Source organism: Bos javanicus, chromosome 21 (genome assembly GCF_032452875.1).
Source record: "Bos javanicus breed banteng chromosome 21, ARS-OSU_banteng_1.0, whole genome shotgun sequence".
NCBI lineage: Eukaryota > Metazoa > Chordata > Mammalia > Artiodactyla > Bovidae > Bos > Bos javanicus.
The window spans coordinates 43,837,783-43,855,779 of NC_083888.1; the positions used below are offsets into that span (position 1 = coordinate 43,837,783).

At 43.3% G+C, this 17,997-nt stretch overlaps 1 protein-coding gene across 1 annotated transcript in view; it reads right to left on the minus strand.

Annotated features, from left to right (window-relative positions):
- The window catches only part of EGLN3 (egl-9 family hypoxia inducible factor 3), a 29,481-nt gene extending 23,659 nt beyond the window's left edge, over positions 1–5,822 (minus strand). The window contains exon 1 of the mRNA XM_061394931.1: positions 5,145–5,822. Coding sequence (XP_061250915.1) covers positions 5,145–5,501 — 357 coding nt within the window. The 5' untranslated portion in view covers positions 5,502–5,822. The remainder of the gene's footprint in view (positions 1–5,144) is intronic.
- Between the last annotated feature and the right edge of the window lie 12,175 nt (positions 5,823–17,997).

Below are 17,997 nucleotides of genomic sequence, written 5' to 3' on the forward strand. Positions count from 1 at the left end.
CAGGAATAAAACCCGTATCTTCTGCATTGGCAGGTCGGTTCTTTACCACTGAGCCAGCTGGGCTCCTTCTGATACCTCCCTAGGTGCAAAAAACTTTATCATTAAAATCCTAATAGTTTTAGTCACTTCACGTTTAGTAAATAGAGAAACTGGAGAAAGGTCAAAGAAGAGAAACTAAAATGACCCATCAGTGTAAAAGTGGCCTGTTAAACCAGAAAAAGAGACAGCAAAGTTGGTAACAACTATTTTATGCCACTCCACTTTCAGCTTACTTCTTTAGGTGCTTTTATCATCCCTTTCCATCTCCTTTCTCCCATCCACATACAGATGGACTGCAGTGTAAGATATTTAATGATTTGTGAATGAATAAATTAAATTGATACCTCCTGATTTCCCGCTTCACTGCAAGCAGACAAGGCTGCAGTGGCCAGTGGCCCAAAATTGAACAATAGAAATGATAAAGGAAACATACACACACACCTTTTCTGTGTTCCTAAGTGTCATTCAATGAAATACACAAAGAACTCTATGAAAACTCACCCTGTGGAGAAACTTGCTTCACTAAGGTTGTATTCTGTAAATTATTTTCTTCCTCCAAGAGCTAAGTGACTTTCAAATAGAAAACCTTTTATAAGAATCCTCACATCCTTATAGAAAGATGTTCCCATGCTTTAAAATTTACTGCCTCCTTCCCCTGAAATACCTCATTGACAGATAAATTTTTAAGATTTTAGTTGCAGAGACACCAAGTATGATGTCTAGGCCCCAAACCCTGTACTCTAAGAACTGCACCTCTTACAGGCCCTGGTAACCTGTATTTGTTATGTATGATTCCACATGCCCCCCTCAACCATCCCCACCCAAGGCTGATGGATCCTCTGAGCCACAGTGAGCCCATAATACTTTCTCTCAGGAAATGAAAAAGGGTTCCTAGAATGTTAGTCAGGTCTCTGTTGAAATCAAACTGAGGCTGAAATGAGCATTCTAAGGCAGCCATCTTGAGCCAACTGCATAGGAAATCAGAGATGGCAAGAAATAGCGTGCAAGCAAAGAAGCAAATAGGAAGGCCATAGAGTGCCAGAAACAAGAACTAATACACCTGCTTTCCGGTACATTAAGGACTTTCTGGTTCACAGTTCATGGCTCCAGGCTTCTGTGAACCCCAACCGCATTTCCTGCACTTGGGTCCTGAGAGAGATTCTATTCTTTGAAATTCATTATCCCAGGTTTGCTTAAGGCAGTTTGCAACCACGATGAGCTCCATCAAGTCATGAATATTCCTGACATCACAGAAGGAAGAGCCAAAACTGTCACTGCTCTAGCAGTGAAGGAACAAACCCACCATTTGTGATATATTTTTTGTTATCCACAACTTATGGTTGTTTCATCATTTCTCTGTACAGTTTCCAGGGGAGGACTGACCTGTTGATTCACAATACAAATCCCATAACCCCATCATCCAGAGCTACTCCAGTTGGGGACCCTAACAACCAACTTTGTTAATAAATGCGTTTCCTGCAAATAACAGTAGGAAAACATTAGCACAGCATTCCATTCTCTTCTTCAAATGTACTTAACAGACCCACTTCAATATTTGGGGTTTGTTTTTTTTTTAAACTGGAGAATTGATCAAGTGTAAGCCAGAGGGTCCTACAACTCAAAAGTACAAGTGAGTGTAAGCTCTTTGTCTCCCTACCCCAGCAAAATTCCCCATGCTGAGGGAATGAAAGGAGGGAATGTAGACTCTTAGGAGCCTAAGAGTCAAAAGCAAACTCTAGGCTCAAACAGAACCGGGTCAGAATCCCAAATCTCCTCTTTTAACATTTATGAAGGCTCAGAATTCTGATAAGAATTTTATGTTCATTATCTTATTTCATGCTTCTTCACCAATCCCCCCACCCCTCAAACTGTAAGGTAGTATCTTTCACTTTGCACTTGGTGAAAACTGAAACTTACCTACGGCTACAAGGTTAGTCAAGGTTAAGTCCAAATCCCTAACCCCTGTGACCAACTGCATTCACTGCTGACTTCATCACCTTGGGCAGATGATTTAATCACTCAGTTTGCCAAAGATTATGGTTCTGAAGACTAAGTCAGACAGATAGTGTCTGAAGAGTGCTTAGCACAGTGCCAGATGGAACCAACTGCTCATTAAAAGGTAGCTATTATTATTAGAGTTATTAACTAGTGAGTCTACAGTGAGATACTTCAAACAGAAGGACTCTGGGTTCTATAAACTACAGGTCCTCTGGAAGACAGCCACTTCCAACATCTAGGCAGCTAAAGCAAGAGAAGCAAAGTAGAACCAATATTTATCTTGGATATGCTCAAAATTACCCAAAAGGGAGTAACAGATAAGAAATCTTTTCATAGCCTGAGAGCAATGATAGTACTTGAAGTTAGGGGGCACCATACTGCTGTGTATCATGGAATCGTCCTCCCTGGAGAGTCTTCAGCACCCCTGGATTTTTTTCTAACAAAGCGGAGGTAGATAAATTTTGATCAGTAACAACTTTTGTCGCAGGGAGGGGAAGGAACCCTTTAATATTTCTTTCCATACGCTTCTACAATTTCAATTTTAGGACTAGTATATATTCCTATTCTATTCCCAATGCCTCTAGTAATTCTTTCATCGAGATAAAAAGCATTATTACACTGTTCAATGACCTTTAAAAGTTCAGGGGGAAAAGTGCTTAATCAGGATTGATTAAGCCTAACACAAATAAATTCCAAGTACCTAAAAAACAACTGGTCTAAAATACATAAATGTATCTGTTGGCAATTGTTGAAAATGGATGATGGGAGCTCATTACACTAGCCTCTCTACACACATATGTTTGAAAATTTCTGTAAAAAAAGTTACAAATAAATGTTTAAAATAAATGTACAAATTCTTCCTTTAAAAAACTTAGTTTTTACTGAAAACCTGCTTTGAGGATGGAGCAGAAACTGGGTCGGTATCACTCCCTGGGAAGCAGTAGAGTAAGGCATTCAGTTGAGGGAAGAGAAGTAAATAAGGTTAAATTAAGGTAGAACTATTATAAATCATGTAAAAATGAAATGTGTTTCTATAATGCTTCAATAATGAACTTCAAGTAAGAGACTGAGGGGCCACAAGACATTACTAAGGAGACTTTTTTATACAAACCAACCAAACTTTTTTTTTTTTTTTAGTATAATAATGGTTTGCTCAAGCTTGGTCTACATTTGGTTCTAGCTGGCCAGGGAATATCCCAGTTTACAGGTGATTATCTAAAGAGCAGAAATAAAGAGCTTTGTGCCAAACAGCTAAAGGAAAGCTGAAAATCAAAGTATGGATAGAGGTCTCTTCATTGGCCAAAAGATGAATTTTCTCTTTACAATTCAGTCACCTTCTGAAAGGGTTAACTGAAGTTTTGTTATACCCAGATGATAATCCATAATTGAAGAATCATATGTAGAGATCTTTTTTTTTTTCCCCTTTACTCAGAGGTACACAATGCTTTTCATTCAATTTGTGGAGTTAAATTCTAGCTTAAAACCCTACAACTGTCTGTTAAGTCAAATCTACAATAAAAATAAAAACAAAAACAAAAAAATTAACTTTTAAATATGTTAGTGGCCTCTTTCTATCAATTAATTCTGATCTCTTGCTGAGCAAATTCCATTTCTATAATGCTGGGAGTGAATTTCATAACAACATTTGAAAGAAACTTTGAAAAACTGAAGAGAAGCCATCTGCTGTTTCAGGTTGAAGCCACAAGCACCTCTACAGCCCTGAGGCTAGCCAGACCCCTCCCCCATCCGAAAGGCCCAGTCATTCACAAAACAAGTGCAGAAACAAAACTAATCAAGACAAACGGTTCTCTAGCCCAGCACCAAAATGATGGGACAGGAGTAAAGAGACACTTTACCATAAATATTCTACAGAGACCAGCTAACTGAGCTTTCCCTCAATCAAATGTTAGGAAGCAGCATTTCCTTCTAAGATTTACTTTATTTGCATTCTATTAAAAACAGTGTTTTCAGATAGTCTAACCATGTCCTCCTGGCTGGAAAGGTAACTGCAATCTCTCCCCTGTTGTACTTGATCAATCCAACCCCTTCCTTTCTATGCACTTCCAGTCTCCACCATTTGTCCTTTATAAAAATTGTTCCTTTCAGCTTATGGGACAAATGAGACAACAATGGTGTGTTTTATTAATATCGCAGGAGCAATCTTAAATTGAAGAATACTACACGCAGTGTCACAGAGTGGTACATAGGTGAATGCTCACCTTCCTTCTCACACTAGTATTTTTGCCTCACTGTGTTAAAGTAAAACTTCTCTACAGCTGTAAGTGCCCCTTGACGGGGTCTACAATAAAAGGAGTATAAATCACTCAGAACTACTCTGGAAAACTGGCTGGATTATCATTTGTAGGGAACACTTGAGTAGCTGGACTATCCCAGCATAATGTACATGCACCGACATTATGGTACTCCACGTTCCCATAGTTCTGCCAATCTACCTGTAAACGTTTCCAAGAAAAATTACCACCTAAGGAGTGACTGCTGGGATGTGAACAAAACATGGTTTCTTTCCAGAGGTACTTGACCACCCTCTCCTGATCACTCAACTGGTTGTTCTGAGTGGATTTCCCCAGTAATTGACAGGAAAGGTAAGTGGTGGCTGGGGCTCAAAACCAGGAGAGAATTTTCACATCAACTGGATGATCAAACAATGTCCTGGATGCAACAAGCCAAGGGCAGCACTCAAAAGTGAGGATGAGCCTTACTCTTTTACAGATCAAATTCTCCTCACATCTGCCAGACTCCACAAACCAAATGCCACACTGTGAAATCACACTGTCTCTAGAATTCTCTAAAAGCGCTTCTGTTGTAATCCCCTCTGAACACAATGAAGGTCTGAAGGGCACTATTAAATAAGTGACTTGAAAGCAGACATTTAAGATCATGAGTTCCAGTGTGTCTCAAATCATACATAACGTTTCTAATAACCTATGGAAACGTGAGGGGCGGAGGTAGGGGGCAGGCGGACTTCTTGCTTCTTGTTTAAAAACTAAAGTTCGATTGCAGCCCTGCCAAGGCGACACACAACGGACTCCGAACGTCCCCCGTCTCCGCGGGCTGCAACAGCGGCTGGGCGCCCGCGCGCGTCCTACCTTGGACCTTTCCTTGACGTAGTATTTGCCCAGCCGGCTCCCGCAGTACAAGACCAGACTATCGATGAGGGACAGGAGGTAATTGATGGCCTCACAGCCTTCCTCGTTGCCCCCGATCCACGTGATCTGATCACCCCGCAGGTGCCGCTTGGAGACGCCGGCGCGGGGCCCGGCCAGCTGGCCGTCCCGCAGGGCCCCGTTGCAGTGCAGCTGCTTCACGCGCTCCAGGACGCAGTCGCCCACCACCTCGCCCAGGAAGTTATCCAGGTAGCAGAAGCCGACCTCGTGCAGACAGGGCACGATGTACTCCAGGGCGATTTTCTCTAGATCCAGCCTCATGATATGTCCTAGGGGCATCCCGCCCGCAAAGCCGAGCTTGGGGACCCCCAGCGTGCAGAGAGCGACCTGCGTGTGCGCTCAGCCGAGACGCGGGGAGCGTGGCCCGGAGTTCAGCTACCTGCGGCGGCCACGGTCCCCAAGCCACCGCGGCACCAGGGAGAGGGGAAAGTTGCCCGCAACTCTGGGGAGAAGGGATCCCGTTTAGAGACCAGCGGAAGTTGTGTGGAGCTCCGCGACTCAGCGCCAGACTGGCCCAGTGAAGAGTCGGAGGGCCCCTTTTGGAAATGTGGAGCCACCACTGGTGCGGCGGCGGCGGCCCCAGGCGGGGAGAAGCTGAGGTCCAGCCCCTGAGCCGGCCGACTCCACGCGTCACGGGCCCCGCCCAGGCTCCGCCCCGGGACCGCCCCCGGGACAGCCCTTCTCCCCAGTCCCTCACCCGGCCGGGTTTACCCCTCGCTCTAGGAGCCGGGCGAGCCCAGCGCCAGCCTCGCTTGTTTGTGACCAGGAGGGGAGCTGGAGAACAGACGGCATTTTTAGAATGCTATCGATTTGCCCAGTTTTGCATAAAGTCCCATAACAAACCTGAAAACCTGGATCCCAACTCTGAAAATGTAAATGGGATTAACAGCAGTTTGCTGCCACATTCTAGACCGGTCACTTCCTAGACTTTTGAATAAAATAATAAACCCAGAAACAAATATTTTAGCAATGATCTTGTTCTAGCTTTTCTTGGTACTTTATTCTCCTTTCCTCAGCTGTTTGACCCAGGCCGGGAGGTTCAAGACTTTAAGAGACTGGGAGGAATCCAATTTTAATTAAAATTAACAAGCATCTCCCAGACTGCTACTATGTTCAAGGCCCAGGCGCTCAATGAAAGGAGGGTGTGAACAATGAAGAAATACTGGATCATATTTTATACCGAAAATAATGTATTTTGCTTTGCTGAATGTTTTGATCAATGTATCTTTCAAGCTTCTTACTAAAATATGATGTTTTGGAAGTCTGCCTTCAGAATTCACCACATGCTCATTCATGTAACAGCCAACATAGGTATGTCCTTTAAGACTTTTTAGTTATCCAAAGGTAAGCTGATTACTTCGGAGAAGTCAATCACACCCCACTCCAGTACTCTTGCCTGGAAAATCCCATGGACAGAGGAACCTGGTAGGCTGCAGTCCATGAGGTCGCTAAGAGTCAGACACAACTGAGAGACTTCACTTTCACTTTTCACTTTCATGCATTGGAGAAGGAAATGGCAACCCACTCCAGTGTTCTTGCCTGGAGAATCCCAGGGATGGGGGAGCCTGGTAGGAGGCCGTCTATGGGGCCGCACAGAGTCGGACATGACTGAAGCGACTTAGCAGCAGCAGCAAGCTAATTACTTAATAGAAAATTCTCTTTCCTACTGAACATCAGAGAACAGACTCAAGATAAGATTCATAAATTGCATGCAAAGCCATTTCTATATTTTAAATTTTACATCAGTTTGCACTTGGGTTCTTCATTTAAATTGAACAAAAGAATGTACAGTTCTCACATTAAGTTGCAAGTTACAATAAATTTGTTGTTGTTTAGTCACTAAGTCACATCCGACTCTGCAACCCCGTGGACTGTAGCCCACCAGGCTCTTCTGTCCATGGGATTTCCCAGGCAAGAACACTGGAGTGGATTGCCATTTCTTTCTCCAGGGCATCTTCCCAATCTAGGAATTGAGCACCACCCCACCCTCCCTTACCACTGAGCCACCAGGGAAGTCCTACAATACCTGTAAAACCTGTACGTTCTTCTCTCTCTCTCTCTTTTTTCTTTCCACAAACGTTAACTGCATTTTTATCTTTTATTCAGTTTATTTAAACTGAAAAAGAAAAAAACAGTTCACTCATAAAAATAAAGTACAATTAACATTTGTGAAAAGAAAAAAGAGTATACAGGTTTTACAGGTATTGTTTATTTTGTATACAATCTCATATAGATTTTACACTTTTATTCTCTTGCCCACAGCCCTCTCTTTTCTTCATCTGAGAGGAGAAATGGAGCGAAGTCTGGGCCAGGAATAAAGAGCAGAATAGGAAAGGGATGCTGCTGCTACTGATGGAAAGCAACAGACAGAAATACATGGTCAAGTAAGAACTGAAGAATGTTCAAGAGGAGCGGTCAGTGAGAACCCCAGTGAAACTCCTACTTATACAGGGAGGAGGATCTCTGCCAGGGCAGCACTAAGTTGGCACTGTTGGTATGATCTTCCAGCAGGAGGTGCACCAACTAAGGTAATGGCTTGATTGGCCAGCCTCAAGGAGCAGTTCCTGGATGACGAGCCCGTCCTGAATCATGAGCCCATCATTCTTGGACCTCCAGCACCTAGCACATAGTAGGGGCCTAACAATTAGGTATTGGGAAACTGGTGTCTCACCCTGAGCCATGGCAACCTCCACGTGGGGTTTGGGCAAGTCTGGGCTGGTTGGAAAATGGCCCTATTTGCATGAAGAACAGAGATGCCTCCCCAGAGAGAAATCACTAGGAGAGTATCAGGCAGAGCAGCCTGGCCCAGAGCAAAACCCCAGGGGCCCAGTGAAGGGCAGTTAGGCATTCTGCAGGATACCTGTCTCCTGGCTTCACCTCTCTATCCAGCCATGGAGGACGTTCAGTTCTGGGAGCAGGAGACCTAAAGAGAAACCTGGGGCTACTCATTTGCAGCAGTGACTAACATGAAGATGCAATACCAAAAGAGAGGAAGGCCCTTTCCTCCAGTGTGCTTAAACCCTGCCTAACCAGGATACCTGGGGCCCTCCAGTGAGCTCCTTCAGGGGCATTATGGATAACAAGTGATCAAGAGTGGTCTGAGGCTGTCCGAACATGGGCCCTGGTAAGCAGTGGCTGGAAGTTTTTTGCAGCTTTGGGGATTGTTGTAGCCTCAGAAGTAGGTATATCTGAATTTGAAGAATGGGGGTGGGGGGGGAGGGGAGGGGAATGACAGATCTGGTAGCTGGCTGAAAATTTGCTACCTGAAATTTCTTTGAAGATATACCTGACACTTATAGGAATAATTATGGAATTTACAGAGGACCAGAAATCAGCAGTAGAAGGTAGAGGACATGGTGGTCAGTGAAATACAGAAAAATACATCCGTACCTCCCAGAATCAACTTGTTGACCCGGGGCTTTAAATCCTGGCACTGGTTAAGTTCAGCTCACTATTCAAACCAAATTCAAAGTTAGAATAAATTTGTAACTAGTCCAGCTGTAACCAAAACAGCCCATGAGCAAGTTCTAGTGACTAAAATCTTTAAGTTGTTCTAGATCACTTTGGTTGCAAACCATAGGCAGTTTAGAAAGGTACTCAATCCCTTGCCCCCATTCCTACTTGGCAAGGGCACCTATCAATCAATCAAAGGCCTCCTAATCAACTTGGGGCTGCCGGCACTGCATTTGGCAGAGGAGCCTGAGATACTGTGACTGACAAAAAGCAAGTGTGTGATTACAACGAGGGGTGCAGACAGACTGGAGCCATGCGTGAGCTCAGAGGAGTCTGAACATCAGAGTGGCAAACACCAAGATAATGGCTAAAGTGCATTCGTTTTACTTATTCGCCCATTAATCTGTGTCATTATCATCATAAATATTAAAATACTTTTCCTATTAATAACTAAAACAAATTAATTTCCCTGTAATTTAATTTCAACAACGTGGTCTTCCAGTATATATTTGCAGTAAAGAGGCAGGTATTTTTCAAGCATGTAGATGAGAGAGGGTAAAAGAAGGAAGTTGAATTTCTTGGCTTTGGAATTTGAACTTCCGAGTGGTCCAACTTCATTTTCCAATCAAAGTAGAAACCAGGGTCCAGAGTGCCTGGACATTAAGGGACTCTCCTAAGGAAGGAATCTCTGGTCAGTGGAAGAGGAAGCCTCGACTGTTTCTGTGTTCTCAACTACAAGAGAGCACTCTCTCTTATTCTATTTATGTATGTATGTGGGATTAGTTTTTTTGCAGAGGAGAGGGGATTAGGTAAAATTCACCAAAAATAGTGTACAATTCATTGGCATTTAGTATATTCACAATATTATGCAATCACCACCTCTCTAATTCCAAAACTTTCAGCACTGCAAAAGAAAACCTTGTATCCATTAAGCAATTACTCCCTGATTCCCTAGTGCCTGACAACCACCAATCTGCTTTTAGAATTTCTATAAATTCACCTTTTCTGGCTATTCCCTACAAGTGGAATCACAAGATATGTGGCCTTGTATGTCTGGCTGCTTTCACTTAATATGTTTTCCAAATCCGTCTACGTTGTACCATGGATCGTTCCATTGTTTGAATATATAATAGTTATCTATCATAAACTGATGGGCATTGGGGTTGTTTTCACCTTTTGGTTATTGTGAGCAATGCTGTTATAAACATGTGTGTGTAAGTATCTGAGTACTTGCTTTCAATTTTTGGGGGCATACACCTAGGAGTGGAATTGCTGGGTCATACGGGGCTTTCCGGGACAGGAAAGAATCTGCCTGCAATGCAGAAGACCTGGGTTCTATCCCTGAGTCGGGAAGATTTCCTGGAGAAGGGAATGGTTACCCATTCTAGTATTCTTGCCAGGAGAATCCCATGGACAGAGGAGTCTGGCGGGCTACAGTTCAAGGGGTGGCAAAGAATTGGATATGACTGAGCGACTAACACTTTTTTTCCCCCAATTTCATGATAATTCTACATTTAACTGTTTTGTGGAACTGCCATACTGTTTTTCACAGCAGCTGTGCCATTTTACATTTCTGCTGATAATTTGGGAGGGTTCCATCACATCCTTTTTTATTTCTGATGAAAACCATCTACATTTCTTTCACTCCTTCGATGTCTTCCTGTGCCAGAGTTTCCCTCCCTCCAAGATGATATCTGAATATTCCTTTCCACGTTTTGCCATGCCATATCATCAAGAGGTTTATCTTGATTAAACTGAATGGATTTAATGTGGTCAAGGATGATTTTATTTATTGATTTATCAAACAAACACTTTTTTAACACCATACTCCAGGCACTGTACTAAAAGTGTTACAAATATTATTTCTATCAATTCTTCTAACACTGCCAAGGAATTATTATTTTTGCCACTGTGAAGATGACAAAAATGAGGCATAGAGAGGCTAAGGAGCTTGTCCAAGACCACACAATGAGATATATAATAATGCCAGACAAAACCTAAGTGATTCCAAGTGTGATAAGATCAGGGGTGGGGTGGGGGGTGGTTATTTTGAGCCACTCGCTTGACATAGCAATGCTTTTGTCCTTTGTTATTCAGTTGCTAGGTCATGTCCAACTCTTTCATGACCCCTTGGACTGTAGCATGCCAGGCTCTTCTATAAGTACTTTTTTGTTGTAAGTCTTAATTATAGCATTTTCACCTGCAATGACAAATTTAACTCTTGGTTTCCTTACGGATACTTGGTGTAGAGGAAGATAAGCAAAAATCTTACCATGAATTATTTAGCCGACTACAATTGAGAGGAATCTTCCAAGCTACAAATTAGGATTTGCTCCTTGCATGAGTGCTAAGTCACTTTAGTCATGTCCAACTCTGTGCAACCCTATGGACTGTAGCCTGCCAGGCTCCTCTGTCCATGGGATTCTCCAGATAAGAATGATGGAGTCGGTTGCCTTGCCCTCCTCCAGGGGATCTTCCCGACCCAGGGATCGAACCTATGTCTCTTACATCTAACCTGCGTTGGCAGGTGGGTTCTTTCCAACTAGCACCACTTGGGAAGCCCTTGTTCCATTCCAATTATAGCCCAGTGTTTCCAAGAATCCCATACAAATTCAGTGATGTACAGTCTGCTGAGAGTAGTCGTGGGAAATGAGCCACACCTCAGTCCACTGGGTTGTGTGACTCGACCCTCAGGACACAGGATGTACATTTCATTTAAATGGAGCTGGTGAAATAAGAAGAGAGCGCCTGAAGAGAACATGTGCTTGAACTCACTGCTATGAACTGGGTTGAGAAAGAGGTGCATCTGATTATGTCCCATTCCCTGTGGAGTCCAGCCATCCTACTCCTTTCCAGGTCTAAGGGGATGGCAAAGAAAGCAACTTTCTATATTGCTTCTTAATAATTTTTAAGCATATGGACAAGTTTAAGCCTCTCTCATTTGCTCTTTGATAATTCTGCTGTGTGCAGATTCTGGGAAGTACAATGTATTTGGAATATTCATTAGTATTTTCCAATTCAACTTTTGTTTAAGTTAAAAATGTCTAAAAAGCATTTGCTCTGGTTAAAAACATGGCATCAATACAGCAGTGTGAAATTTATATTAGCATGGAATATTTTAAAGAATTTAACTTTACTTAGTTTTATAAAGCTTTTCCAAAGGTTCTTCCATTCATTAGAATTTCACATCTTAATATGTTGTATTTAAAATAAACTTATTTTAGAATGGGCTTCCCTGGTGGCTCAGAGGTAAAGATCTGCCTACCAATGCAAGAGACATGTGTTCGATTCCTCTGTCAGGAAGATCCTTGGAGAAGGGAAGGGCAACCCACTCCAGTATTCTTGCCTGAAGGATTTCATGGACAGAAGAGCCTGGCGGGCTACAGTCCATGGGGCCACATAGAGAATAGTTTTAGATTCACAGGCAAGTTGTGAAGATTTACACAGTTCCCATAGGCTCACACCCAGTTTCCCCACTGACATCAGATAGTAATATGGTACATTTGTCACAATTTATGAATCTATATTGAGACATTGTTATTAACCAAAATACTTATCATGTTCAGATTTCTTCTGTTTTTACCACATGGCCTTTTTCTTTTCCAGGATGCTGCTGAAATTATACAGTAGTTGAAACTAGTTCAGAGTGATTTCAGGAAAGTATATATGCCAGATTTGTCTTCTCAGTTCTTTAGCACCTGCAGAAACTTCCAGTTTCCCCAGGGTAGGAAGGAATGGGCACCTACAGAAGATGCATTCCTCCCATCTTGGGTTGGCCCACTGTCAAGCCCGTTGCAGTGGCTGAGGTTTGGTGGCACAATCGGGAGACCTCCCTGTACAGAGGGAGTTCAGGGGGCTAATCCCTGAACTGGGGGTTCAGGAGGCTAATCCCCTGCCCTGTTCTGACCTGGCAGTGGGAGGAGGGAGCATTAAAAGGCTCAGTGTCCTGGGGTTCACTGGTAAAACATATTTACCCTCCCCAGCTTCAGAGGCAAGCCTGATTGATCTAAGGCAGGTCTCAGACATAAGTAATCCACCAGAACCAGCAACAAACTTGTTAAAACACAAACTTTTGGCCCTCTAGAGTTTCAAATTCAGTAGGCATGAGTGAGGCCCAAGAATCTGTGTCTCTGACAGGTCCCAGGAGCTGTTTCTGCCAGTTGGTCGGGGTGAGAGTGTATGCGTCACACTTTGAGGCCCTTTCCTAAGCCATGGCATTCCTAAGTTCTTGGCATTACCCTGGTGACTGCTAGTCTAGGGCTGGGCAGGTGACCTAACCCAGTGGTTCTCTGCTCTGGCTGTCCATTAGAATCAGCTGGGAGCTTCCAAAAATGACCTCCAGCTGGGCCCCACCCCCGACTAATAAACATTTCTAGTGAAAAGGCCTAGGTATTGCAGTTTCAACAATAAAATAGCAAATAAATAATATATCATCATCAATTAATAAATAAGTGACACAGCACTCTTGGTGATTTTAACTTGCAGCAGTACTGAGAACCACTGATCTGCTTGAAAGCAATTCATATTCCTTTCAGAGAATATGAAGGGAGGGATCTCATTTTCTTGCTGAACATGGGAAAGGAAACAGGCAGCTCTGTGGCCTCTGACAGCCGTCTCGTCACCATGAAGGGAGCCAGGCTCAGGAGGAAGCCAACACAGGGGAAGGCAGAATACAGTGTGGAAAGAACCTGGGACCTTGGTGACATCCCAGAGCAGTTTATCTTACTATTCTGGGAGTCTGTCCTACCTCTGGACTTCCAGTTATTTGAGATAATGCATTTCCTCATTTCTAAAGCCAACTTAATGTCATGGTTTTCAGCTACTCGCTGTCAAAAAGATACCACCAGAGAAATGGTCACCAGTAGCCATAATAAATAGTGCACACTTTTTTTTTTTTTTTTACTTAATTTAGGTGCTAGGTCTTCATTGTTGGATGGGCTTTTGTCTAGTGGCGCTGAGCAGAGGCTACTCTCTAGCTGCAGTGTGTGGGCTTCTCATTGCAGAGCATGGGCTCTATGGCACTCCAGCTTCAGCAGTTGCAGCTCCTGGGGTATAGAGCACAGACTCAGCCGTTGCGGCACACAGGCTTAGTTGTTCTGTGGCATGTAGGATCTTCCCAGAGCTGGGATCGAATGTACTAGTTCCCTGACCAGGGATTGAACCTGGGCCCCCTGTGTTAGGAGTGTTGAGAGCGCTAAGTCTTAGCCACTGGACCACCAGGGAAGTCCTAAAATATATATATATTTTTTAAAAATATATTGTTTTTCCTACTTAAATCTTTAGTTCTTCCATGTGCTGGTCATTGTCTTGTTGGTGTTAAGTACAGTCCCTGCCATCCTGTGTGCTGGTCAGTTGGAGGTGGCTGGGATCCTGTGAATTGCATCTCCCACACTCCCTTGCCAGCTGGCCCAGTTAAATGCTGCCAGTGGGAAACACTGGTGGGAAAACAGATGAAATGAGGGAAGGAGAGACCCTCCATTTTTAAAAACGCTTCTGACAGTGGCTGGCAGTGGCCTTCAGTAGTTCCAGCAATAGCATCCCTGGCTGGGACAGTGGCCAGTGCCAACAGCATCAGCAGCTTTCTGCAGTGTTAGATGCCAGATACTCCTGGGCTCTGAAAACATTGCCATCTCTCTGCTTCATCTTCAGCCTTTGGAGTGGTCCAAGACTTCTCTCAGATGCTTATCTCTAGGTTATCACATCTTCCCCTTTTGGTTGCTCCAACCTTTCCACACTTTTGTAACTCATTCCTTAGGTTAAATTCCCTCCACATGAAATACCTAGAATGGTTTCTGTTTTCCCAGCTGGACATTGACCGATACGTGTAATCTCAGTTCCCACACTGGATTCACAACCACGCCTCTTAATTTGACTGCCAAGTTGTAACTCCAAAAAAAAAAAAACCGCCACAACTGCTCCAGACTGCCATCATTTCCCAACTGGATTACTGCAACAGCCTTCTCTTGGGGCTTCCACTTGCCCCACATCAATCCATCCTCTCCACAGAAGCTGGAGCAATTTTCCTTCCTAAATAAGGTGGCATCACTCTGCTTTGTAAAATCTCTGCACTTAAAATCCAAACTCATTAACGTGGCCCAGGAACCAGTTCATTGTTCCTCATCTTCACCCACCGTGATCCAGTCACACAACTTTTTTTGCTGTTCTTGAAACAAGCCAAGCTCTCTTTTCTACCTTAGTAATGCTGCATATGCAGTATCTTCACCTTGGAATACACTTTTCCCTACCCTCCAGAAAGGAAGCTTCTCATCACTTCCTCCATGTTATTTCTTCCAAAAGGCCTTCTTTATCACCCAAACAAGAGGAGGTATCGCCCATCGCAGCTTCCTGTTTATTTCCTTTTTGGTGCCTATCAAAACTAGACTTTTTTTGGTTTGAATCTGTTTTACTCTATTCCTCCCAGGAGTCTGAGGGCAGGAATGGATTCACCACAGCAACTCTAAGTGCCAAAAACAATGCCTGACACAAGTCAGATGTTCACCATACCCTGAATGAATGCACTGCATACTTAACTGTTTCTATATTCCTGCACAGAACTCAAGGAAATCTGATTTTCTCAATATATGTATATACATATATAGCCACATATATTTAAACCTAACTTCATTGCTTGATTTATGTGATTGGAATCTTTCCTGTCAGGCTGGTTTACTCCCCACCTTCCTTAAACTTTCTCCAAACTCCCCCAGCAGCAGCAGGTGTTTGACATCTGGCAAAAAGGAGACAAACTGAAAGTGCATACGCAGGCAATTTATAGAGGATAAGAACTGTTCAGAGGCTTCTTGCCTCTAGAACACTGATAGGCTTCGAGAATGATCCGGGAATTCCTGGTGGCATATTGCCATCTTCCCACTAAACATGAGGTGAATAGTAGCTGTGTGGCATGTCACATCAGAGGCCAGAAGAGCCAGGGAGAGGAAACAACTCTGGAGTTAGGATGGCTGGTCCCAGCATCCGAGGGGTGCCTCAAGGGCCGAGGTAACTAGACTGACGAGGACAGGGAAATGGACGAGATGGATGGAGGCACCTGGACATTAGCTGCAGGGATCAGCCTTCAACTGATGGTGTGAGTGGTTCTGAAGTCATAAGGAGTTCGGGCATATGTGGGAAGGGTTGTATAGCACTGGGGACTTGCAGGCGAACCCAGAGTAGTAGTGAATCTCAAAGGAGTGAGCGTATCAGAATTCGCTGGGGAACTTCTGTTCATTGAAATATACTTGATTTACAATGCTGCTTTAGTTGTTGGTGTACAGCAAAGTGACTCAGACATATATCTATTCTTTTTCAGATTCTTTGCATTATACATTATTACAAAATATTGAATATATTTCCCCTGTGCTATACAGTAGATCCTTGTTATTTATTTTTTATATAGTAGACACCTGTGGAACTTTTCCACACTCTCAACCTTGATCCATGCCCATATTATTGAAACATATTAATGTTGGTTGCTCAGTCATGTCTGACTCTGTGCAACCCCTGTGGACTGTACCCCGTCAGGCTCCTCTGAGCCTGGAATTCTCTAGGCAAGAATACTGGAGTGGGTAGCCATTCCCTTCTCCAGGCAATCTTCCCGACCCAGGAATCAAACCTGGGTCTCCTGCAATGCAGACAGATTCCCCACCGAACCCTAAATCCCTCCATATCCCTCTCCCAGTCGCATCACCATGGAGCAAACCTCTGTCACTGCAGGAGTGTGTCTTGTCTCCTCAGTGAGTTTTGGGGGGAATACCCTGGTTTTGTTAGGCCTGAAGCTGATACAATTTTAGGGGTCCTCTTTAAGAACAAATAAATTAAAAGTATCTGCAAGCCAATACAAAATACACTCAATGCGCCCCAGTGCCACAGACCTGCCTCTTTCTTGTTAATAACCACGTATTATTTCACTGTATGAATGCACTGTAATTGATTTATCCGTTTCCCAACTGATTGAGCCACAGGTATGTCCAGCCTCTTGCTATTACATGCAGCACTGTCATGAGTACCTTTGTACCCAAATCTATTCCCACACTCGGGAGCATATCTGTGGAGCAAATTACTAGGAGTAAAAATCACTGGGTGAAAGGTTTGCACACGTGTAATTTTTATAAATACTATCAAGTTACCCTCTATAAAAATTGTTCCAGTTTACACTCTTACCAGCAGGATATGAGGGTTACTGTTTACATAATTGCAAATATTATTTTTGTTTAATCTGATAGATACAAAAGTATCTCTTTCACTCTTCTTTTTTTTTTTTTAACCAAAGGGGAGTTTGAGTACTTTTTTACATGTTTGAGCAACACATGTGGGTGGCTTGCTTGGTGAACTGTTCCTATCTTTTGCCCATTTTTTTTTTTTTTTCACATTAGACCGATAGTCCTGTTGATTTTTTTAGGAAAAGCCTTTATATTTTCAGGAAATCAGTCATGTCATAGCTAATATGCAAATACTTTCCCAGGTTTTCTTCTACTTTTGACTTGGCTTATGGGTGCTTTGTCATCAGAGGTGTTTTTTCTTTTTTTTCAGTGTCATCAAATTTAACCTCCCAAGAGGGAGCTATTTTAGCTATTCTGGTAGGGAAGGCTACTCTAGCAAGGTGGCACTTGAGCTGAAACCTAAATTTCATGCAGAGAGCAGGAGACAGAGCCCTGGTCAGAAGGCTCTCGGGCAGGAACGTGCTTGGTGTATTAGCAATGAAAGGAGTCCCAGCAAACTGAACTGAAGGAGGAAAGAGCACACAGTGAAGTTCAAGAACAAGACAGGCCCAGACAGTGATGGCTGTGAAGGCCAGGGAAGGAAGTGTGGCTCAGCTTTAGGGCCCAGAAGGGAAAACCAATAGAAAAAATGATAGGAAGGCAATTTTAAATTCTACATTATTAGATGAACATTCTAATAATTATCACTGTCCACTGTGGAATCGGTTCCAGGAATATTTATGGGTGAGTTTCCTGTCCCCGGAATTTTTCAGACATAAGTGTAACACACCTAGATGCAAACACTATAGAGCAAATTTAAGTATTAGATGGGAGTTTGACTAGGTGACATTCATTGTATAGACCCTTGCTTTGTTTTTTTTAATTATTTATTTTAATTGGAGGCTAATCTCTTTACAATATTGTAGTGGCTTTTGTCATACATTGACATGAATCAGCCCCGGGTATATGTGGTCCCCCATCCCAAACCCCCTCCCACCTCCCTCCCCATCCCATCCCTCTGGGTTGTCCCAGTGCACGGGCTTTGAGTGCCCTGTTTTACACATTGAACCTGGACTGGTGATCTGTTTCACATATGGTAATATACATGTTTCAGTGCTATTCTCTCA